This window comes from Bufo gargarizans, chromosome 3, assembly GCF_014858855.1.
Source record: "Bufo gargarizans isolate SCDJY-AF-19 chromosome 3, ASM1485885v1, whole genome shotgun sequence".
NCBI classification, from domain to species: Eukaryota; Metazoa; Chordata; class Amphibia; order Anura; family Bufonidae; genus Bufo; species Bufo gargarizans.
The window spans coordinates 246323943-246342014 of record NC_058082.1 but is presented as its reverse complement, the minus strand read 5'-3'; the positions used below and the strand labels follow the sequence as shown (position 1 = coordinate 246342014).

Sequence of the window (18072 nt, the reverse complement as noted above, 5' to 3'; positions counted from 1 at the left end):
AAGAATCCGCACGGCGGAAAGAGCTAGTCAAGGACAAGCAAACCTACGAGCCCGAATGCATTCTGATGGAGAGCTCACTCTCTAGAGTGGGAAGGGAGAAGGAAAAAGAAAGGAAAAACAATGTCCGTGTAGACGTGGAAGGCGGCGACTACCTTCAGCAAAAAAGAAGGTATTGGGCGGAGCACTGCCTTATGTAGGTAGCTGACAAGAAAAACGTACGTACAAGAAAGGCGCTCCCAACTCCTAAATTCGCTGGGTGGAAAAGCCCGCCACCACGAATGTCACCTTCCCAGAAAGAAAAGGGGGTAAGAAGACATTGCAGAAGGGGGGGGGGGGGTCATGTTCCTCACTGAAACCAGGTACCTGGCCCTAACCGTGGAAGCAGAACCAAAATCCCAGGCCACAGGATCCACCTCTGCTAAAGAGAGACGCTCCACGGAAGCGGTAAATTGGCAGACCACTGCCCCCAGAGCCATAGAGGCTTGCGGGGAGACTGATAAGCTGGTTGATAAACCACAGAGAAAAACACCTGAATCAGGCACGCCTAACCGCAGGCCAAAGAACCAATACATTCGAGATAGGTAGAAGTAAAACCGACATATCCTCACCGCCGGTGATTCTCACATTGACAGTGTGGCAACATTGCTCGACGGAAATTTCGACCAGACCAAGATAAGAGAAAGACTCCTGCCAGATGGAGTGCGATGACTATGTCTAACGCCCGTACCGGAGAAAACACTGGTCACAGAGAAAAAAAAATTGTGATGGGATTCCAGAGCAGTGCCAGGCATGGCTACTGGCCAGGTAGACAGAAGGGAGAGACCAGCAACATTCAGCTTGAGGAGTAAGAAATAGAAAGGGTGTTCCATTCCAGGAATAAAACGTCTATCAGCGGTGGTCAGGCGTGACAGCACCCCCGCTCTGCCTGGCGTGGCGAGTCTCGTAGTCTACCCACAGAATGGACAGTGAAAAAGTATGACCACCATCGGACAGACATGACAGTCATTACTCATGTCATAAGAGAGGTAATTGTAGATACAGGTAGCACACCCAGGACCAATAGGAAGGATTCACCTGTAGATAGAGGGATGTGGTAGGCGTCGCAGCCCACCAGCCGGGACCGGAACCAATACCCCGCGCCACCAAGGCTTGTGGGGTGGCCTTGAACCCTGAGCCAGAGAAGGAAAAGGATGGAAGGAGAAAAAAGGCCAGGGCTAAAGCCCATTCCACATCTGAGACTGGCACTATACAGAAGAAGCCACAGGATGATCGTGGCGGTGCCAAACTCCGCCTAAAGAGGAAACCATGCAAGGGATGCCACAAGTCTATGGCTAGCACCATATTCCAGCTGAGGAGGGAGCCACACGGCAGAGGCCACCGAATGCGGCACTAGAAGAATCCGCCACCGACAAAGGAGCCATAGTATGTCGTGACAATGCAAAGATCCCTCGTACCGTAATAGCCACAGCACGCCCCGTCAGCGCAAAACTGAGGGGGAGGCCTGAGGACTTGCAGTAGAAGTCATGGAACCATACTGCCCCAGTTAAGTAAAGCTAACCAAAAACACTCCACCAGGCAAGGGCGCCGAACAAGAGCAATCGCCAAAACTAGCATCAGGGAAAAACCCCAACCCTACGCCCCACTGCAACAACTACGACCCCTAGCACCAGCGTGAAAGCTGCACCTGCGGAGGAGAACACACTGTAGTAGCTAAACCAGAGTGCCAGCATAACCACTTTCCCAAATAAGAGGGAGTGGAGCTAGACAATACAGAGTCAGTGCAACCCTTGACTCGCTGGAGCGGAATCACAATATAATGTGCAATGGCAAAAGCATTCCATATTGTTGAGGACAAATACCATGACCGACTGGAACAATGGAGGCCCATGGAGATGTGGGTCTCTAGGACACTTTAGTGTTGCTGGGTAACCCGCTGAGAGGACAAAGGGTGACATATTCATGCCCCAAACAAGCACCGGCAAGCAAAGAGGATACAATGGGGAAATAGCCACGATATCCACTGGCGACACCCATATACCACTAGGTGAAGAGTACAGGGCACCAAAGAAGCTAAGGCATCTAGATCCATGGCGTAGTTGAATTGCAGCATCCCAAGAAGCTTAGTTATCCCCCCGTTAGCGATCACTAACGAAAGGGTAATGTAACAGTAAGCATGGAGATGTCAATGTGACTGAAGAAATAACCTCCAGTGGTAGTGCAATACTCCGCTTAAGGGAGTAGCGCGACAGTCAGAACCGTAGCCAACGGTACGGGAAGTACCCCACCAATGGAGTTTGGCAATGCCTACGTCGAGCAGTGCCTCAGTGGTAGTGCAACCACTCCGCCACAAAGGGAGAAAAACGCATACGGCAAGAACTGTATCCCAAGGAAGTGCAAGCACACCACCTAAGGAAAGGGGTGAAGCATATGGCAGGAACTGAGTCCAATGGCAGAGAAATTACACAGCTTATGGACAGGGATAATGCATATGGCGAGACCTGTACCCGGTGAGAGTGCAATTACTCCACCTAAGAGAGGGGTAATGCATACGGTAAACACTGAAACAGTGATAATGCCATAATGCCACCTATGGAAGAGGCTAATGCATTCGGTAAGTATTGTACCGGGCAGAAATGCAATTCCACCACCTACGGAAGGGAGAACGCCAGCGCTAGTGCAGTTAGTCCACCTAAGGAAGGAGGTAATGCCTCAGGCAAGTACCATGTCCAGTAGGAGCGCAAATACTCTGCCTAAGGAAGGGGGTACTGCAGACGACAAGCACTGCTGTCTATTGTGAACGCAATCTTGGAAGATTGCGCGGGGTTCATGACAGAGTCCGAATCAGTGATTCCCCCCTCAGACCGAACCTCTCCAGGGAGCGTGACCATGGGGAGGAGGGGAGGAAGGGTGGGGGTGTGGAGGTGACCAAGGAGGAAAATATCCTGCTCTGGGCCGCTTGTGCGCAGTTCTACCTCAGAATCTTGCCGGTGGCCGTTGCAGGCTGCGCCGGCGGGAACTGTCAACCAAACTACCCGGGGGTGGATCGGGAATTCTAGAGGATCACTCACCGGATTGCCCAGGCGGTGCTTTATCAACCAAACGACCCCGAAGGGTGGATTGGGAAGGTCTGAAGATGCTCTACTGGAGTACGCAGGCGGTGCTTAATCAACCAAACGACCCCAGAGGGTGATTGAGAAGGTCCGGAGATGGGGTACACATACTTACCTAGGTCCGTGTACTCACCTATCTTTCTCCTCTTTTCTTCACCCTCCCTAAGCAGACCCACAAGGTCACCTTTTCCAGCAGGGTCACCTCCTCAGCAGCTGGCACCGGAGTGGCAGGAGTGTGGCATGTCGGGAGGGTCTTCTTCTTTGGCGGACCTAGGAAACCCCTTGGCTGGCGGGAAGCAGGGGAGCTGGGCTGCCCTGGTCCTCCTTTTGCTTCTGTGGGGAGGTTTAGCGGTGGATTCCCTCACTGGTCTTGCTCCCCGGGACAGCAGAGAGGCTGGGCGACTCTGTTTCCCAAACGTAAAAGGAAAAATAAAAAACAAAGAATCAATTAAGGAAGCCGCCCTGCAAAAGGCAGGGAGGTCTGCGTCCTACGAGACAAAGCTAAAAACTGACATGCTCTCTCCAGGCTGGAGGTGGTATAGCCTGCAGGGGAGGAGCTAAGTTTTTTCAGCCTAGTGTCGCCTCCTAGTGGCAGCAGCAAGCTATACCCACGGTCCTGTGTCCCCCAATGATACCAGCGAGAAAACCTGCTTTTACTTTCACTTTCAGCTGCATTCACTGCATCCCGATTTCTATCAGTGATATCTTCCCCTGAACTGAAGAGGTTACTGGCATTCTAGTATTCTGGACAATATCTCTAGCTGTTACCAAACCAGAGATATGAGCAGCTAAAGTAGCCCCCCCCCCCCCTCCCCCATCAGTCTGGAAAAGAATCAGGGAGCAGATGCAGAGCTGACAGGAGGAGAGGATAGAATTGTGGTATTATAATCAGTGTACAGACCCACATAATAACATTTTTTTTTTTTTTTTTTAACCAAACAATGGACACCATAAATAAATTCCACAAAATAATGTAAAAATTGCTGTTTTTTTATCTTTCCCCCTAAAAATAAAATAAAATAAAAGTCATTTAGTACACTATATATACCCCAAAATGGTTCCTAAAAAAATCTACAACTAATCCCACAAAATAAAATAAAAATTAGAAGAAAACATTAAAAAGTTATGACTGCTGGAACACAAAAGGGGAAAATATTATAGGTCCTTAAGGCTAAAATTAATTATGTCACTAAGGGGTTAAAAATGCAATTGTGTCCCCTGAGTTGTACGCCAACAAGATTTACTGCAGACACACATTAAAAATCTACAATAAAAAAGTGACATTTTTGGGAGGGTTTTTTCCCCTCAATTTTAACAGTACCGTTAGGAGTTTAAAAGGAACGTGTCATCAGAAAATAACCTAATGTTTATATCACATTTTTAAAGAATTTTTGATAATGTTATTTTTAATTGTGCATGTCAATATCTATTTAAAAAAAAACTAAAACAAACTAGTGACAAACCTTTGGGCTCCAATGACACTCTTTTTTCAGAAGATTTAGCTTCAGGTTCCTTTTCTACCTCCTTTTGTAGACTTAAAATGTGTTCTGTCCTGAAAGAAAATGCATTGCTTACCTTAGAAATGAAGTCAGGTAAAGTAAATGACAGTAGACATTCTTTTAGGGTATGTTCACACATCGGATTATAATCTGCAGCAGAAATCCAATGTGCTGCAGACCTATATGAGTATTAACCACCTGCCATCAATTTCCAATGTATGTGAACAAGGTTGCGGGAAACTGTTATATTTTCATAGAAGGCAGATTGTCATTGGATTTAATGCAGATTTTGCCACCGATATGAATATGTAAAGCTGGTCATACACATTGGATGTTTATTCATCTGAAACTGCCGACTTAAGGGGAGATAAGAATTGTGTAAGTTTGATTTTCTTGCCTGTTCTCATTAGATACCCCCTCTCACTATTCACGCTCAGTGAAGCCAAGCATGCATACAGACGTGGACAAAATTGTTGGTACCCTTTGGTCAATGAAAGAAAAAGTCACAATGGTCACAGAAATAACTTTAATCTGACAAAAGTAATAATAAATTAAAATTCTATAAATGTTAACCAATGAAAGTCAGACATTGTTTTTCAACCATGCTTCAACAGAATTATGTAAAAAAATAAACTCATGAAACAGGCATGGACAAAAATGATGGTACCCCTAACTTAATATTTTGTTGCGCAACCTTTTGAGGCAATCACTGCAATCAAACGCTTCCTGTAACTGTCAATGAGACATCTGCACCTCTCAGCAGGTATTTTGGCCCACTCCTCATGAGCAAACTGCTCCAGTTGTGTCCGGTTTGAAGGGTGCCTTTTCCAGACTGCATGTTTCAGCTCCTTCCAAAGATGCTCAATAGGATTGAGGTCAGGGCTCATAGAAGGCCACTTTAGAATAGTCCAATTTTTTCCTCTTAGCCATTCTTGGGTGTTTTTAGCGGTGTGTTTTGGGTCATTGTCCTGTTGCAAGACCCATGACCTGCGACTGAGACCAAGCTTTCTGACACTGGCTAGTACATTTCTCTCTAGAATTCCTTGATAGTCTTGAGATTTCATTGTACCCTGCACAGATTCAAGACACCCTGTGCCAGACGCAGCAAAGCAGCCCCAGAACATAACAGAGCCTCCTCCATGTTTCACAGTAGGGACAGTGTTCTTTTCTTGATATGCTTCATTTTTTTCGTCTGTGAACATACAGCTGATGTGCCTTGGCAAAAACTTCGATTTTTGTCTCATCTGTCCACAGGACATTCTCCCAGAAGCTTTGTGGCTTGTCAACATGTAGTTTGGCATATTCCAGTCTTGCTTTTTTATGATTCGTTTTCAACAATGGTGTCCTCCTTGGTCGTCTCCCATGTAGTCCACTTTGGCTCAAACAACGACGGATGGTGCGATCTGACACTGATGTTCCTTGAGCATGAAGTTCACCTTGAATCTCTTTAGAAGTCTTTCTAGGCTCTTTTGTTACCATTCGGATTATCCGTCTCTTAGATTTGTCATCAATTTTCCTCCTGCGGCCACGTCCAGGGAGGTTGGCTACAGTCCCATGGATCTTAAACTTATGAATAATATGTGCAACTGTACTCACAGGAACATCTAGTTGCTTGGAGATGGTCTTATAGCCTTTACCTTTAACATGCTTGTCTATAATTTTCTTTCTGATCTCTTGAGACAGCTCTTTCCTTTGCTTCCTCTGGTCCATGTCGAGTGTGGTACACACCATATCACCAAACAACACAGTGATTACCTGGAGCCATATATATAGGCCCAATGGCTGATTACAAGGTTGTAGACACCTGTGATGCTAATTAGTGGACACACCTTGAATTAACATGTCCCTTTGGTCACATTATGTTCTGTGTTTTCTAGGGGTACCATCATTTTTGTCCATGCCTGTTTCATGAGTTTATTTTTTTACATAATTCTGTTGAAGCATGGTTGAAAAACAATGTCTGACTTTCATTGGTTAACATTTATAGAATTTTAATTTATTATTACTTTTGTCAGATTAAAGTTATTTCTGTGACCATTGTGACTTTTTCTTTCATTGACCAAAGGGTACCAACAATTTTGTCCACGTCTGTATGTATGGGTGGAACGATGACCATCAGTGAATGACAGCTACATAATATGTATGGATAGCTTAAGAGGTTCCTAATTTTGTATACTGGGTGCAAATGAACAGCACCTTACAAGATTTCCATACGTTATAGCTATTGGGATTGATTTATGAAGACTGGTGTACTCCTGAGCCCCTGGCCTATCATTGTGGAATATAACACGCACTATGGAACAATGTGATATCGTACCCTGAGGTGTTCACTGCTATGCTTCTCTGGAGAAACGTGGTGGGGATCAGTAAATTAGTCCTAGTCTGACACTGGGAGGACAAAAGCTAAGATTTTCACAGAGAGCCATAAAGCATAACACTTACTCATTGTCTATACGTCAGAAAGCTGGCGTACCTGCATTGATAAATCTTTCGCAATAGGAAAGGGACTACTGTAGGCCTCACTCCGCGGACCTCAACCTAAGCAAAGAGAGTGCCTAGGGTACCTGTCATTTTAACTAACTTTTGGCAAGTCAAAATTGTTAATAAGTGCGGGTACCAATACTGCCACAGACTGCTGAGCACTCTGCCGCTTACTCTGTGCTTTTCTTCTGCAAGCGAGGGGTATATAGAAACATAGAAAGGCCACTAAATCTCAATACCACTCTATTCTCTGAGGACAGCCGAACAGGATCAAAGAACACAGCACATAGCCTCTTAGTTTATAGCAATCAGTGAGGGTCTCAGCACCCTGACCCACCAATAAAAACGTCCGACATATCACTACCCCGCACAGTAGACATAGGTGTAGGTCCCAATTCATCTACTGGCCATGTATCACATATTCTGTGGATATGCCATAAAGGTCTAAGATGGGAATAAGCCTTTACCTATGCCCAGGAGTCTCCAACTGCCATATTGTCTTACCCTGGCAGGAGCTTAGATGTCACTTGACTGTACACCTGCCAACTGACACCGCTACATGGTGGAGTGTGTGACCGTTTATCATGCATTATAGGCACCACAGCTTCAAGCTGCTGTCATAAAGAAACCATATTAAAGCAGCAAGCTTAATTTGATGGACCTGTGCCTTCTTTCAACCTGTGTAACTGTGTATCCAATGTACAGTTGTGGAAGATGCACAATAGCTACATGACAGACTACATAAAATATTAGACTATTTTCACATTTTCTTTATCAACTCCAGCAGCCTGTTCGAGCAGAGGAATTCACCATATCTGGATAGAGCCACGCACCACCAGATATCTATTTCTGGCTGGTTTCCTGCAAAAATGCTGCGTTTTGGCGAAACTTCCTGCATGCATAACTTTTTGTCTGGGCAAAAGCCGTATTTATGCCAGAAAATGGTCGTATCCCATTGTAGTCAATGGGGATCCAACGGTGCGCACCACTATACGTTTATGCTGGATACAGTGAACTCTGCTAGTCTGTTCCTCTGCTGGAGTTCACATTGCATGCCAACTTCGCATTAGAAAACAGCAATTGGAAGAAATAATAAATGAAATAATAGACAAGCTTGTCACCTGAAAAACTGAAAAACAAATGCAATATAGAAAACCGTACCTATCATTTTCACAAACCTACAAGTCAGAGGTTTTGATCAATGCGAGTCTGGGAGTGCTGTGCCCCTTTGTTTCTGTCCGCCTCTTCTCAAAGCAAAGAAAGAGGGGTGTGTGTGTCTGTGGACTTTCTATAAATCCGTGTACCGCACACCGCCATAGGCGAGCAGAACAAAGGTGGACAGTCCTCATGGACTCCCACAGAGGAAAACTTCTGACATGTCACTATGACTTCTATACTATTACACAGAACTCTGAAGCACATAAAGGCAGAGATTCTTAAAAACAAAATTGTAACTCTTAGATTTAGCAACAGTGAACCTATAAGATTTTCTCGCCCATTTTCCTTGGGGGACACAGACCTTGGGTATAGCTCAGCTCCCTAGGAGGCGTGACACTAAGTAAAACTGTTAAGCCCCTCCTCCATCAGCTATACCCTCAGCCTGGAGACAGAGGCTACCAGTTTTAGCTTAGTGTCCAAGGAGGCAAGACACTCCCTGCTACTGCAGGGCTGTTTTCTCCTTGTTATTTTTACTTTTCCTTCTAATTTTGTTATTTTATTTTTTCCTAGGGATACCAGAGACGCATTAGACCTCTCTGCTCTCCCGGGGTTGAGCTGCGCCAGTGCCAACTTATCTGCACTGCTGCCTCCCCCACAGAAGCAATAGGAGGATCTAGGCAGCAATGGCTCCCCTACATCCCGCCAGCTAGGGGGTCGCCCGCACGCCAAGCCCCTCTTCCAGCTTCCTGCCACTGCGGTGCCAGTGGCTGAAGGGGCGACCCTGCTGGAAAGGACTGAGGGTGAAGACGTCGGACGGTGAGATGGCTATTCCAGCCCATACCCCATCCCTATCTGCAGCATCTCTACCCCTCTGGGTAAGGGGGGCACCCGTGGTCGCTCATTCTGAGCGCTCATCTGCTGACTAGACCATCCCTACATCACCAGGGCTCCAGCAGACCCTCCCCAGCTCCCCTCAGGTATCCAAGGCTTGGGACAATGCAGCACAGCAGCATGCTCAGCACCCCCACGCCGTTCCCCCCACGCTGCTATCTTTCTCTCCCCCCCCTCCCCCTCACTCAGGGGCTGACTCTTTCTCTTCTTCCCTTCCCGCCGCCGCCCGCTCCGTTCCGAGAACGGGGGGCGGGGCTTATGCCCGACATGGGCAGATCGGGCTCGGCGGGGCAAGGGACATGGTGGCAGAAGGGTCACCCACCTGGGCAAATCGCCGCACTCTAGGGGCCTGCGGGCCCTTTATTTTCTGGCATCTGGCTTTTCTTAGCCCTGAGAGCGTTTTCGGCAGCAGGGGGCGTGGCTTACGAGCGCGTCATTTTGGGGGCGGAGCTAAGTTCTCCTTCACATGAGACATTTCAAGCGCTGGAGGGGGCGGAGCTTGTTCCCCGCGCTTTCTGCTGAGGTTTCCCGCGCTTCCTCACTCCTGACAGGAAGCTGGGACACGGTGGGGGACTCTAAACTCCTGTGTACATCGCTCGGCTTCTGTGGGCGCTAACTGCTGCTCACTGCTGTTCACTGCTTCTCTGCTGCTGCTGATCTGGACCATCTCTACTCCTGACGTTCTTCTGAGGCACTGGTAGGACAGTTAACCCTCTCCTAACCCTCCTGGTCATAGCTGCTATAACCCTTTGTGGTCTCTATATTAGAGTACGACCACATTTCAGCATGTCAGATCCCACGGGTGCCCCCAAACCCTGGTACCATGCCTGTACCGCCTGTAGGGAACCTTTTCCGCGTGGGCAATCTGAGCCGCATTGCCTTGCATTTCAGGCCCCGATGCAGGGCCCGCTTCCCGCTGCGCCCCCCGGTGCCTCTGGACCCCCTGACTGGGCTAAGTCTCTGTCTCAGGCAGTGGAAAGCCTTACACACGTAGTGGGCCGTCTCGTGGATAGACCGCCTCTCCCGCAGGCTGCCACAATCCCTGTCGCACCCGCTGGGACTACCGTTTCTGCCGCCCCCACTGGTTCCCTGCCTCCCAGCGAATCTTCCAGGGCCCGGCATACTCAGAAACGTTCAAGGGCTGAGCGCACATCTTCCTCAGATGCTTCGCTCTCTCCGCCATGCGTGCGAGCTCAGTCAAGTCTATCCTCTCAAAAGGATACGCCTTCTGAGGGAGAACTGGCGGATTCGGACGTGGACATGGACTCAGAGCTTCCGTCCAAATTGGCGTCCGCGGTGGGGCATCTTATCACTAGCATCCGTGATACCTTTAAGCTACACGATGACCCCCCCCAGCTCTGAACGGGCCGGCGTGTCCTTTCTCCGTCCCAGACAGGCCTCCAAGGTTTTTCCCATACACGCTGATTTTTCTTCTGTGGTATCCAAGGCTTGGACTCGGCCTAACGTCCGCTTTATTACTCCAAAAAGCTGGACATTTGTTATCCCTTTCCAGCGGATACTGTGACCACGTGGACATCCCCGCCTAAGGTTGATCCTCCCGTGGCTCGCCTGTCCAAAAGCACTACTATTCCTGTACAGGACGGATCTTCCCTCCAGTCTGTTGAGGACCGTCGTACGGAATCCCTCTCCAAGGCCATATTTACTGCCTCTGGTTCGGCCCTTAGACCGGTCTTTGCCTCCGCCTGGGTTGGTAAAGCGGTCTCTGAATGGGGTTTGCAACTGGAACAGGAGTTAGAGTCGGACGTCCCTGTTCAGGACCTCCGTTCCTTAGCCCAACTAATTGTTCAGGCCGGAAAATTTGTCTGTGAGGCCTCCCTTGATGCGGGTGCCCTCATTGCCCGTTCCTCTGCCCTGGCAGTTTCTGTCAGGAGGGAACTCTGGCTGAAGGTTTGGGCGGCGGACGCCGCTTCCAAACGCTCTTTGGCCGGTCTACCATTCACGGGTTCCCGCTTGTTCGGGACCCGTCTGGACGAACTTATATCAGAGGCCACGGGTGGGAAGAGTACTCACCTTCCCCAGTCCAGGCCAAAGGGCGTCCCCCGTGGTCGCGCTGGTTCGTCCCGTTTTCGGTACTTTCGCAAGCCCACCGGGTCTAGACCCGCGGCCAGTTCTTCTTCCTCTGGACCAGCCCAGGATAGACGCAAGAAGCCGTTTTTTCGGATGCAACCTACCTGGCGCAAGTCCCAGCCTGCACGGGCTCCCACAGGCCAGCAGCCCTCTGCCTGAAGGTGCGCCCCCACCCACCCGGGTGGGGGGCCGCCTTCTCCTATTCAGGAACGTATGGCGGGCCCACATCTCAGACGCATGGGCGCTCGAGATTGTATCTTGCGGATACAAAATCGAATTTGCGTCCATTCCGCCAGACCGTTTCTTCCGATCCCGTCCTCCGCGGGATCCCGTACGAGTGGCCGCCTTCGTCGCGGCCATTCGCTCTCTAATGGACAATGGTGTCGTCGCCCCCGTGCCTCCGATGGAAAGGTTGAGGGGGTTCTACTCGAACCTCTTTGTGGTTCCCAAGAAGGAAGGCTCAGTGCGACCGATCTTGGACCTAAAACGCCTGAACCGTTTTCTCCGACTGCAGAGATTCCGGATGGAGTCTCTCAGGTCCGCAGTGGCCTCCCTGGAAAGAGGGGATTTCATGGCCTCAATCGACATTCAGGATGCATACCTCCACGTTCCGGTTGCTCCATGTCATCACCGCTTCCTGCGCTTCGCGGTGGGGGACGATCACTTCCAATTCGTTGCCCTTCCCTTTGGTCTGGCGACGGCTCCTCGAGTGTTCACCAAGGTCCTGGCCCCTGTCTTGGCCCTACTACGTTCAAGAAGTGTTTTCAGATCCAGCATGCGGTTGTTGGGGAACATGGTTGCCTGTTTCGAAGCGGTGCCGTTCGCACAATTCCGATCCCGCACCTTTCAGAGGGCAATTCTGTCGGCCTGGGACAAATCACCGAGGAGTCTGGACAGGACCTTTCTTCTGCCTCCCCTGGCTCGGGCTTCCCTCAGCTGGTGGTTGCATATCCCTCTAAGGGGGGAAGTCCTTCCTTCCACTGAACTGGCTGGTGATTACCACCGATGCCAGCTTACGGGGGTGGGGGGGGGGTTTTCCCTCCCCGGTCCGTCCAGGGCGTTTGGTCTCTATCGGAGTCCAGACTTCCAATCAACATTCTGGAACTGAGGGCGATTCTTCTGTCCCTCAGACACTGGACCCATCTACTGAGGGGCCACCCTGTTCGGATCCAATCGGACAATGCCACGGCTGTGGCATACATAAACCATCAGGGAGGCACTCGCAGCGATGCAAGAGGTGACCCTCATTCTCCTCTGGGCGGAAACGCACGTGCCGGCCTTATCTGCGATTTACATCCCGGGGGTGGACAACTGGGCGGCGGATTTCCTCAGCTGGTCCACCATCGACCCGGGAGAATGGTCCCTGCACCCAGAGGTGTTCGAAGCCCTTTGTCTTCGCTGGGGTCGCCCCGACGTGGACCTCATGGCCTCAAAATTCAACCACAAGGTCCCCCTATACCTGGCCAGGGCACGGGACCCGAAGGCATACGGCGCCGACGCGCTCGTCCTTCCGTGGCGCAAATTCTCCCTTCTGTACGTCTTTCCTCCTTTTCCCCTCCTGCCACGGGTTCTTCGGAGGATCGCGGCAGAGGGCGTTCCCGCGATTCTAATCGCCCCGGATTGGCCCCGCCGGTCTTGGTACGCCGACCTAATGTTGCTGTTGGCAGACGCACCGTGGCCACTGCCCTCCAGGGAAGACCTTCTCTCTCAGGGACCGATCTTCCACGAGCATTTAGGCTCGCTACGTTTGACGGCGTGGCTATTGAGACCGCCGTCTTAACGCAACGGGGTTTCTCCGCGGACGTAGTCCGCACCATGATCCGTGCTCGTAAGCCCGTATCCTCTAGGATCTACTATCGGGTTTGGAGGTCCTATCTGGGGTTCTGTGAGTCCCGGAGCATCCCACCTCTCCGGTTTTCTCTTCCCACAATCCTGTCCTTCCTCCAGTCGGGTCTGGACCTGGGGCTGAGCCTCAGTTCTCTGAAGGGACAGATTTCGGCGCTGTCTATTCTTCTCCAGCGTCCCCTGGCCCCTCTAGGGCCAATTAAGACCTTCTTACAAGGGGTGGCTCACTCTGTTCCGCCGTACCGCCCTCCAGTTCCATCCTGGGACCTGAATGTGGTGCTCTCGGCGCTCCAATCAGCCCCCTTCGAGCCTTTACGGGAGGTCTCCCTTCGCCTTCTGTCCTGCAAGGTCATCTTTCTTGTGGCCATCACGTCTCTCCGACGGGTGTCGGAGTTAGCGGCTCTTTCTTGCTCCGAACCTTTCCTGATCTTCCACCAGGATAAGGTTGTGCTTCAGCCTGTCCCGACCTTCCTGCCAAAGGTGGTTTCCGCCTTTCACATCAATGAGGACATCGTCCTTCCGTCGCTCTGTCCCTCTCCTTCCCACCCCAGAGAACGGGAACTGCACCGTCTGGATGTGGTCAGGGCGTTGAGGATTTACTTGGAGGTCACCGGATCCTTTCGGCGCACGGACTCCCCGTTTGTGGTTCCGGAGGGTTCGCGCAAGGGTTTGGCGGTCTCCAAGGTGGCTATTGCCCGTTTCATTAAACTGGCGGTGTCTGAGGCTTATCGAGCCAAGGGCAGGGCTCCGCCTTTCGGCATCACTGCTCATTCCACCAGAGCAGTCGGAGCTTCCTGGGAGCAGAGGCATCGGGCCTCGGCTGAACAGTTGTGCAAGGCGGCCACTTGGTCCTCTCTGCACACTTTCACAAAGTTCTATAGAGTGCATACGCATGCATCAGCGGATGCTGCTTTGGGCCGCCTGGTTTTGCAGGCAGCGGTTTCCTGATGCTCTGGTGGTGTTCCGCCTTGGGTTTGTGGTCCCTCCCTTCTTGGACTGCTCTTGAACGTCCCAAGGTCTGTGTCCCCCAAGGAAAATGGGCGAGAAAAGGAGATTTTTGTATAACTTACCAGTTAAATCTCTTTCTCGCTCTTCCTTGGGGGACACAGCACCCACCCTTCTGTGTTTGGTTACAGGGTTATGGTTTGGCGCCCCGTTGGGTTGCTGGCTGGTTGTTCCCGTTATTGGTTGTTTTCCTTTCACTACTTGGACACGCAACTAGTAGCCTCTGTCTCCAGGCTGAGGGTATAGCTGATGGAGGAGGGGCTTAACAGTTTTACTTAGTGTCACGCCTCCTAGGGAGCTGAGCTATACCCAAGGTCTGTGTCCCCCAAGGAAGAGCGAGAAAGAGATTTAACTGGTAAGTTATACAAAATCTCCTTTTCTTGCATACCGATTTAGAAACCAGGAGAATGCTGAGAAGCTTAGAACAAACACAGCGCGGAGAGGGGCCACCACATGCCTTATGCCAATCGTTTTTAATCAATAGAACATAACAAAGAATTGACCAAGATTTTGTAAAAAGTGAAACACTCTGTGGCCAGAAATTTACTGAGCAGTCATTTTCTGTTCGTTGCAAGGGACTAGGTAGAAGTGATAAAAGCGACCAAGAAAGTGTGAGACAAGGATGGGACCTGGTGAAGTAATCACTTCTTTTAGGTGTTTTTATGCCATTCTGACCCTTAAAAAAAAAAAAAAAAAAAAACACACACATATATACAGTACAGACCAAAAGTTTGGACACACCTTCTCATTCAAAGAGTTTTCTTTATTTTCATGACTATGAAAATTGTAGATTCACACTGAAGGCATCAAAACTATGAATTAACACATGTGGAATTATATACATAACAAAAAAGTGTGAAACAACTGAAAATATGTCATATTCTAGGTTCTTCAAAGTAGCCACCTTTTGCTTTGATTACCGCTTTGCACACTCTTGGCATTCTCTTGATGAGCTTCAAGAGGTAGTCACCTGAAATGGTCTTCCAACAGTCTCGAAGGAGTTCCCAGAGATGCTTAGCACTTGTTGGCCCTTTTGCCTTCACTCTGCGGTCCAGCTCACCCCAAACCATCCCGATTGGGTTCAGGTCCGGTGACTGTGGAGGCCAAGTCATCTGGCGCAGCACCCCATCACTCTCCTTCATGGTCAAATAGCCCTTACACAGCCTGGAGGTGTGTTTGGGGTATTATCCTGTTGAAAAATAAATGATGGTCCAACTAAACGCAAACCGGATGGAATAGCATGCCGCTGCAAGATGCTGTGGTAGCCATGCTGGTTCAGTATGCCTTCAATTTTGAATAAATCCCCAACAGTGTCACCAGCAAAGCACCCCCACACCATCACACCTCCTCCTCCATGCTTCACGGTGGGAACCAGGCATGTAGAGTCCATCCGTTCACCTTTTCTGCGTCGCACAAAGACGTGGTGGTTGGAACCAAAGATCTCAAATTTGGACTCATCAGTGGAAATCTGTGCTTTGCTCTGGTCTAATGTCCATTCCTTGTGTTCTTTAGCCCAAACAAGTCTCTTCTGCTTGTTGCCTGTCCTTAGCAGTGGTTTCCTAGCAGATATTCTACCATGAAGGCCTGATTCACAGTCTCCTCTTAACAGTTGTTCTAGAGATGTGTCTGCTGCTAGAACTCTGTGTGGCATTGACCTGGTCTCTAATCTGAGCTGCTGTTAACCTGCAATTTCTGAGGCTGGTGACTCGGATGAACATATCCTCCGCAGCAGAGGTGACTCTTGGTCTTCCTTTCCTGGGGCAGTCCGCATGTGAGCCAGTTTCTTTGTAGCGCTTGATGGTTTTTGTGACTGCACTTGGGGACACTTTCAAAGTTTTCCCAATTTTTTGGACTGACTGACCTTCGTTTCTTAAACTAATGATGGCCACTCATTTTTCTTTACTTAGCTGCTTTTTTCTTGCCATAATACAAATTCTAACAGTCTATTCAGTAGAACCATCAGCTGTGTATCCACCTGACTTCTCCACAACGCAACTGATGGTCCCAACCCCATTTATAAGGCAAGAAATCCCACTTATTAAACCTGACAGGGCACACCTGTGAAGTGAAAACCATTTCAGGTGACTACCTCTTGAAGCTCATCAAGAGAATGCCAAGAGTGTGCAAAGCAGTAATCAAAGCAAAAGCTGGCTACTTTGAAGAACCTAGAATATGACATTTTCAGTTGTTTTGACACTTTTTTGTTATGTATATAATTCCATATGTGTTAATTCATAGTTTTGATGCCTTCAGTATGAATCTACAATTTTCATAGTCATGAAAATAAAGAAAACTCTTTGAATGAGAAGGTGTGTCCAAACTTTTGGTCTGTACTGTGTATATATATATATATATATATATATATATATATATATATATATATATATTAAAAAAAATGGCAGCACTGAGCAACAAAAGTGGGTGCAAAGCCAAAATACAAATACTATATATATATATATATATATATATATATATATATATATATATATATATATATTTATTTCGGTGACCAACTTGTACCAGCAAGTGCTCTGGATGTCACTTGCTGGTACAGTATATGACCTATAGATATGGGTGGGGAAACCATGGCATACATGCTCAAAGTGGTACATGTGAGAATCGGTACACATTGCATCACTATGAGATCAGGAGAGTGGTGAAAAAGTAGTGCAGCGACTGCACCAGCAAGTGACATCCAGAGCACCACTGCAATGACTGCTCTTTTCCTGCAGCTGTCCATTAGACCATGGAGGTTACATCCTTCCAGCTAAGGAAAGCATCCCTCAAGTTATAATTTCTTACTCCACTGCTTTCGTTAGTCCTGTGGCTACCACTGTGCAAAATTAGGTTATAATTTTGTGTTCATATTTAAGTTGAGCATCTATGGAAAACAATAAAAATCACTGTAAAATCATGTTTTGCATCTAGCAATTTACCTCAAATGTAATGTTATATGAGGAGATCCTGACTCTCCCTGACAGGAGATGTTGGGGGAAGAAGAGGATTGCACACTTCTGAATTTTAACACCCGATCCTTTTGTTCTTTAGAGACATATGCAGGGTGGATAAAAATCAATGATTTAAAAAATAAATTAAAAAAAATCTGTTTTTTTTAATTTAAATCGGATTTTTTTTATTTTAAATCAGATTTTTTAATATAAAATGCTTTTTGAGGAAAATATATTACCATCCAAAGGTTATTTTATTATGAAATAAAGATTACTTTTTTAATTATGTAGAATAAGGCTGTATATGTTTAATTTTTTGTTAAATTCCATTAATCCATTCACAATGTCATGCTCTTCCAGAGGTTTTTGTAAGATTACTGGGTAGTTTCTCTGCCTACAAGATATTATCACAGATGCTTGGTTTAATTTTGGAGTTCTCAAAACTGAATTTATAACATGAAAAGAGTTGAGAAAAAGATCTTAATCCCAACTTCTACAAACCTATAAATACAGAATTAACCCCTTCAGTGCTAAGTTTAAAGTTCAGTGAATAGAATATAAACAATATTTTTCTGATTGGAGTGGAATAGATCTGCACAAGAATAAAGTGAAACTAAGTGTAAGGAGGAAAAGGCAAGCAGACAAGGAGTACTACAAAATGAAAGTGAAACTTTCTGAGCACAGTACTGCACAGCCACAGACAGACAAGTATTTGGCTATTTTTGTGTGTATGACCTGAGGTTTATCACATTCTTTCCTTGGAGGAAAAAAACTATAATGGCAGCAGGCCGTAAAAGAGACCCAGTTTGGCAATATTTTAATGAAGTTCCTTTACCTATCGGTAAGGCAGACATGCGTGCAAAATGCAAACACTGCAACAAACATGGATGTTTAAGCAAATAACATGCTGTAATGTTATTGTTTCAGTTGAATAAATCCTATTTAAATTGTTATTATTAAGGTCATGATTATTTTTCTCCTTCCTAAGTACGACAGAAAAATTGTCCAAATATGAATCTTTATGTAAAAAACGATGATTTAAATCAA

At 47.8% G+C, this 18072-nt stretch overlaps 1 protein-coding gene across 7 annotated transcripts in view; it reads right to left on the bottom strand.

The window, feature by feature from the left end:
* SENP7 (SUMO specific peptidase 7) overlaps positions 1-18072 on the bottom strand; it is a 79435-nt gene that overhangs the window by 42548 nt on the left and 18815 nt on the right. For 6 of the 7 annotated variants that reach the window (XM_044284909.1, XM_044284908.1, XM_044284912.1 and 3 more), the window contains one exon: positions 4574-4662. In XM_044284909.1, the coding sequence (XP_044140844.1) occupies positions 4574-4662 (89 nt within the window). The remainder of the gene's footprint in view (positions 1-4573; positions 4663-18072) is intronic. The other variant, XM_044284913.1, reaches the window with a different exon arrangement.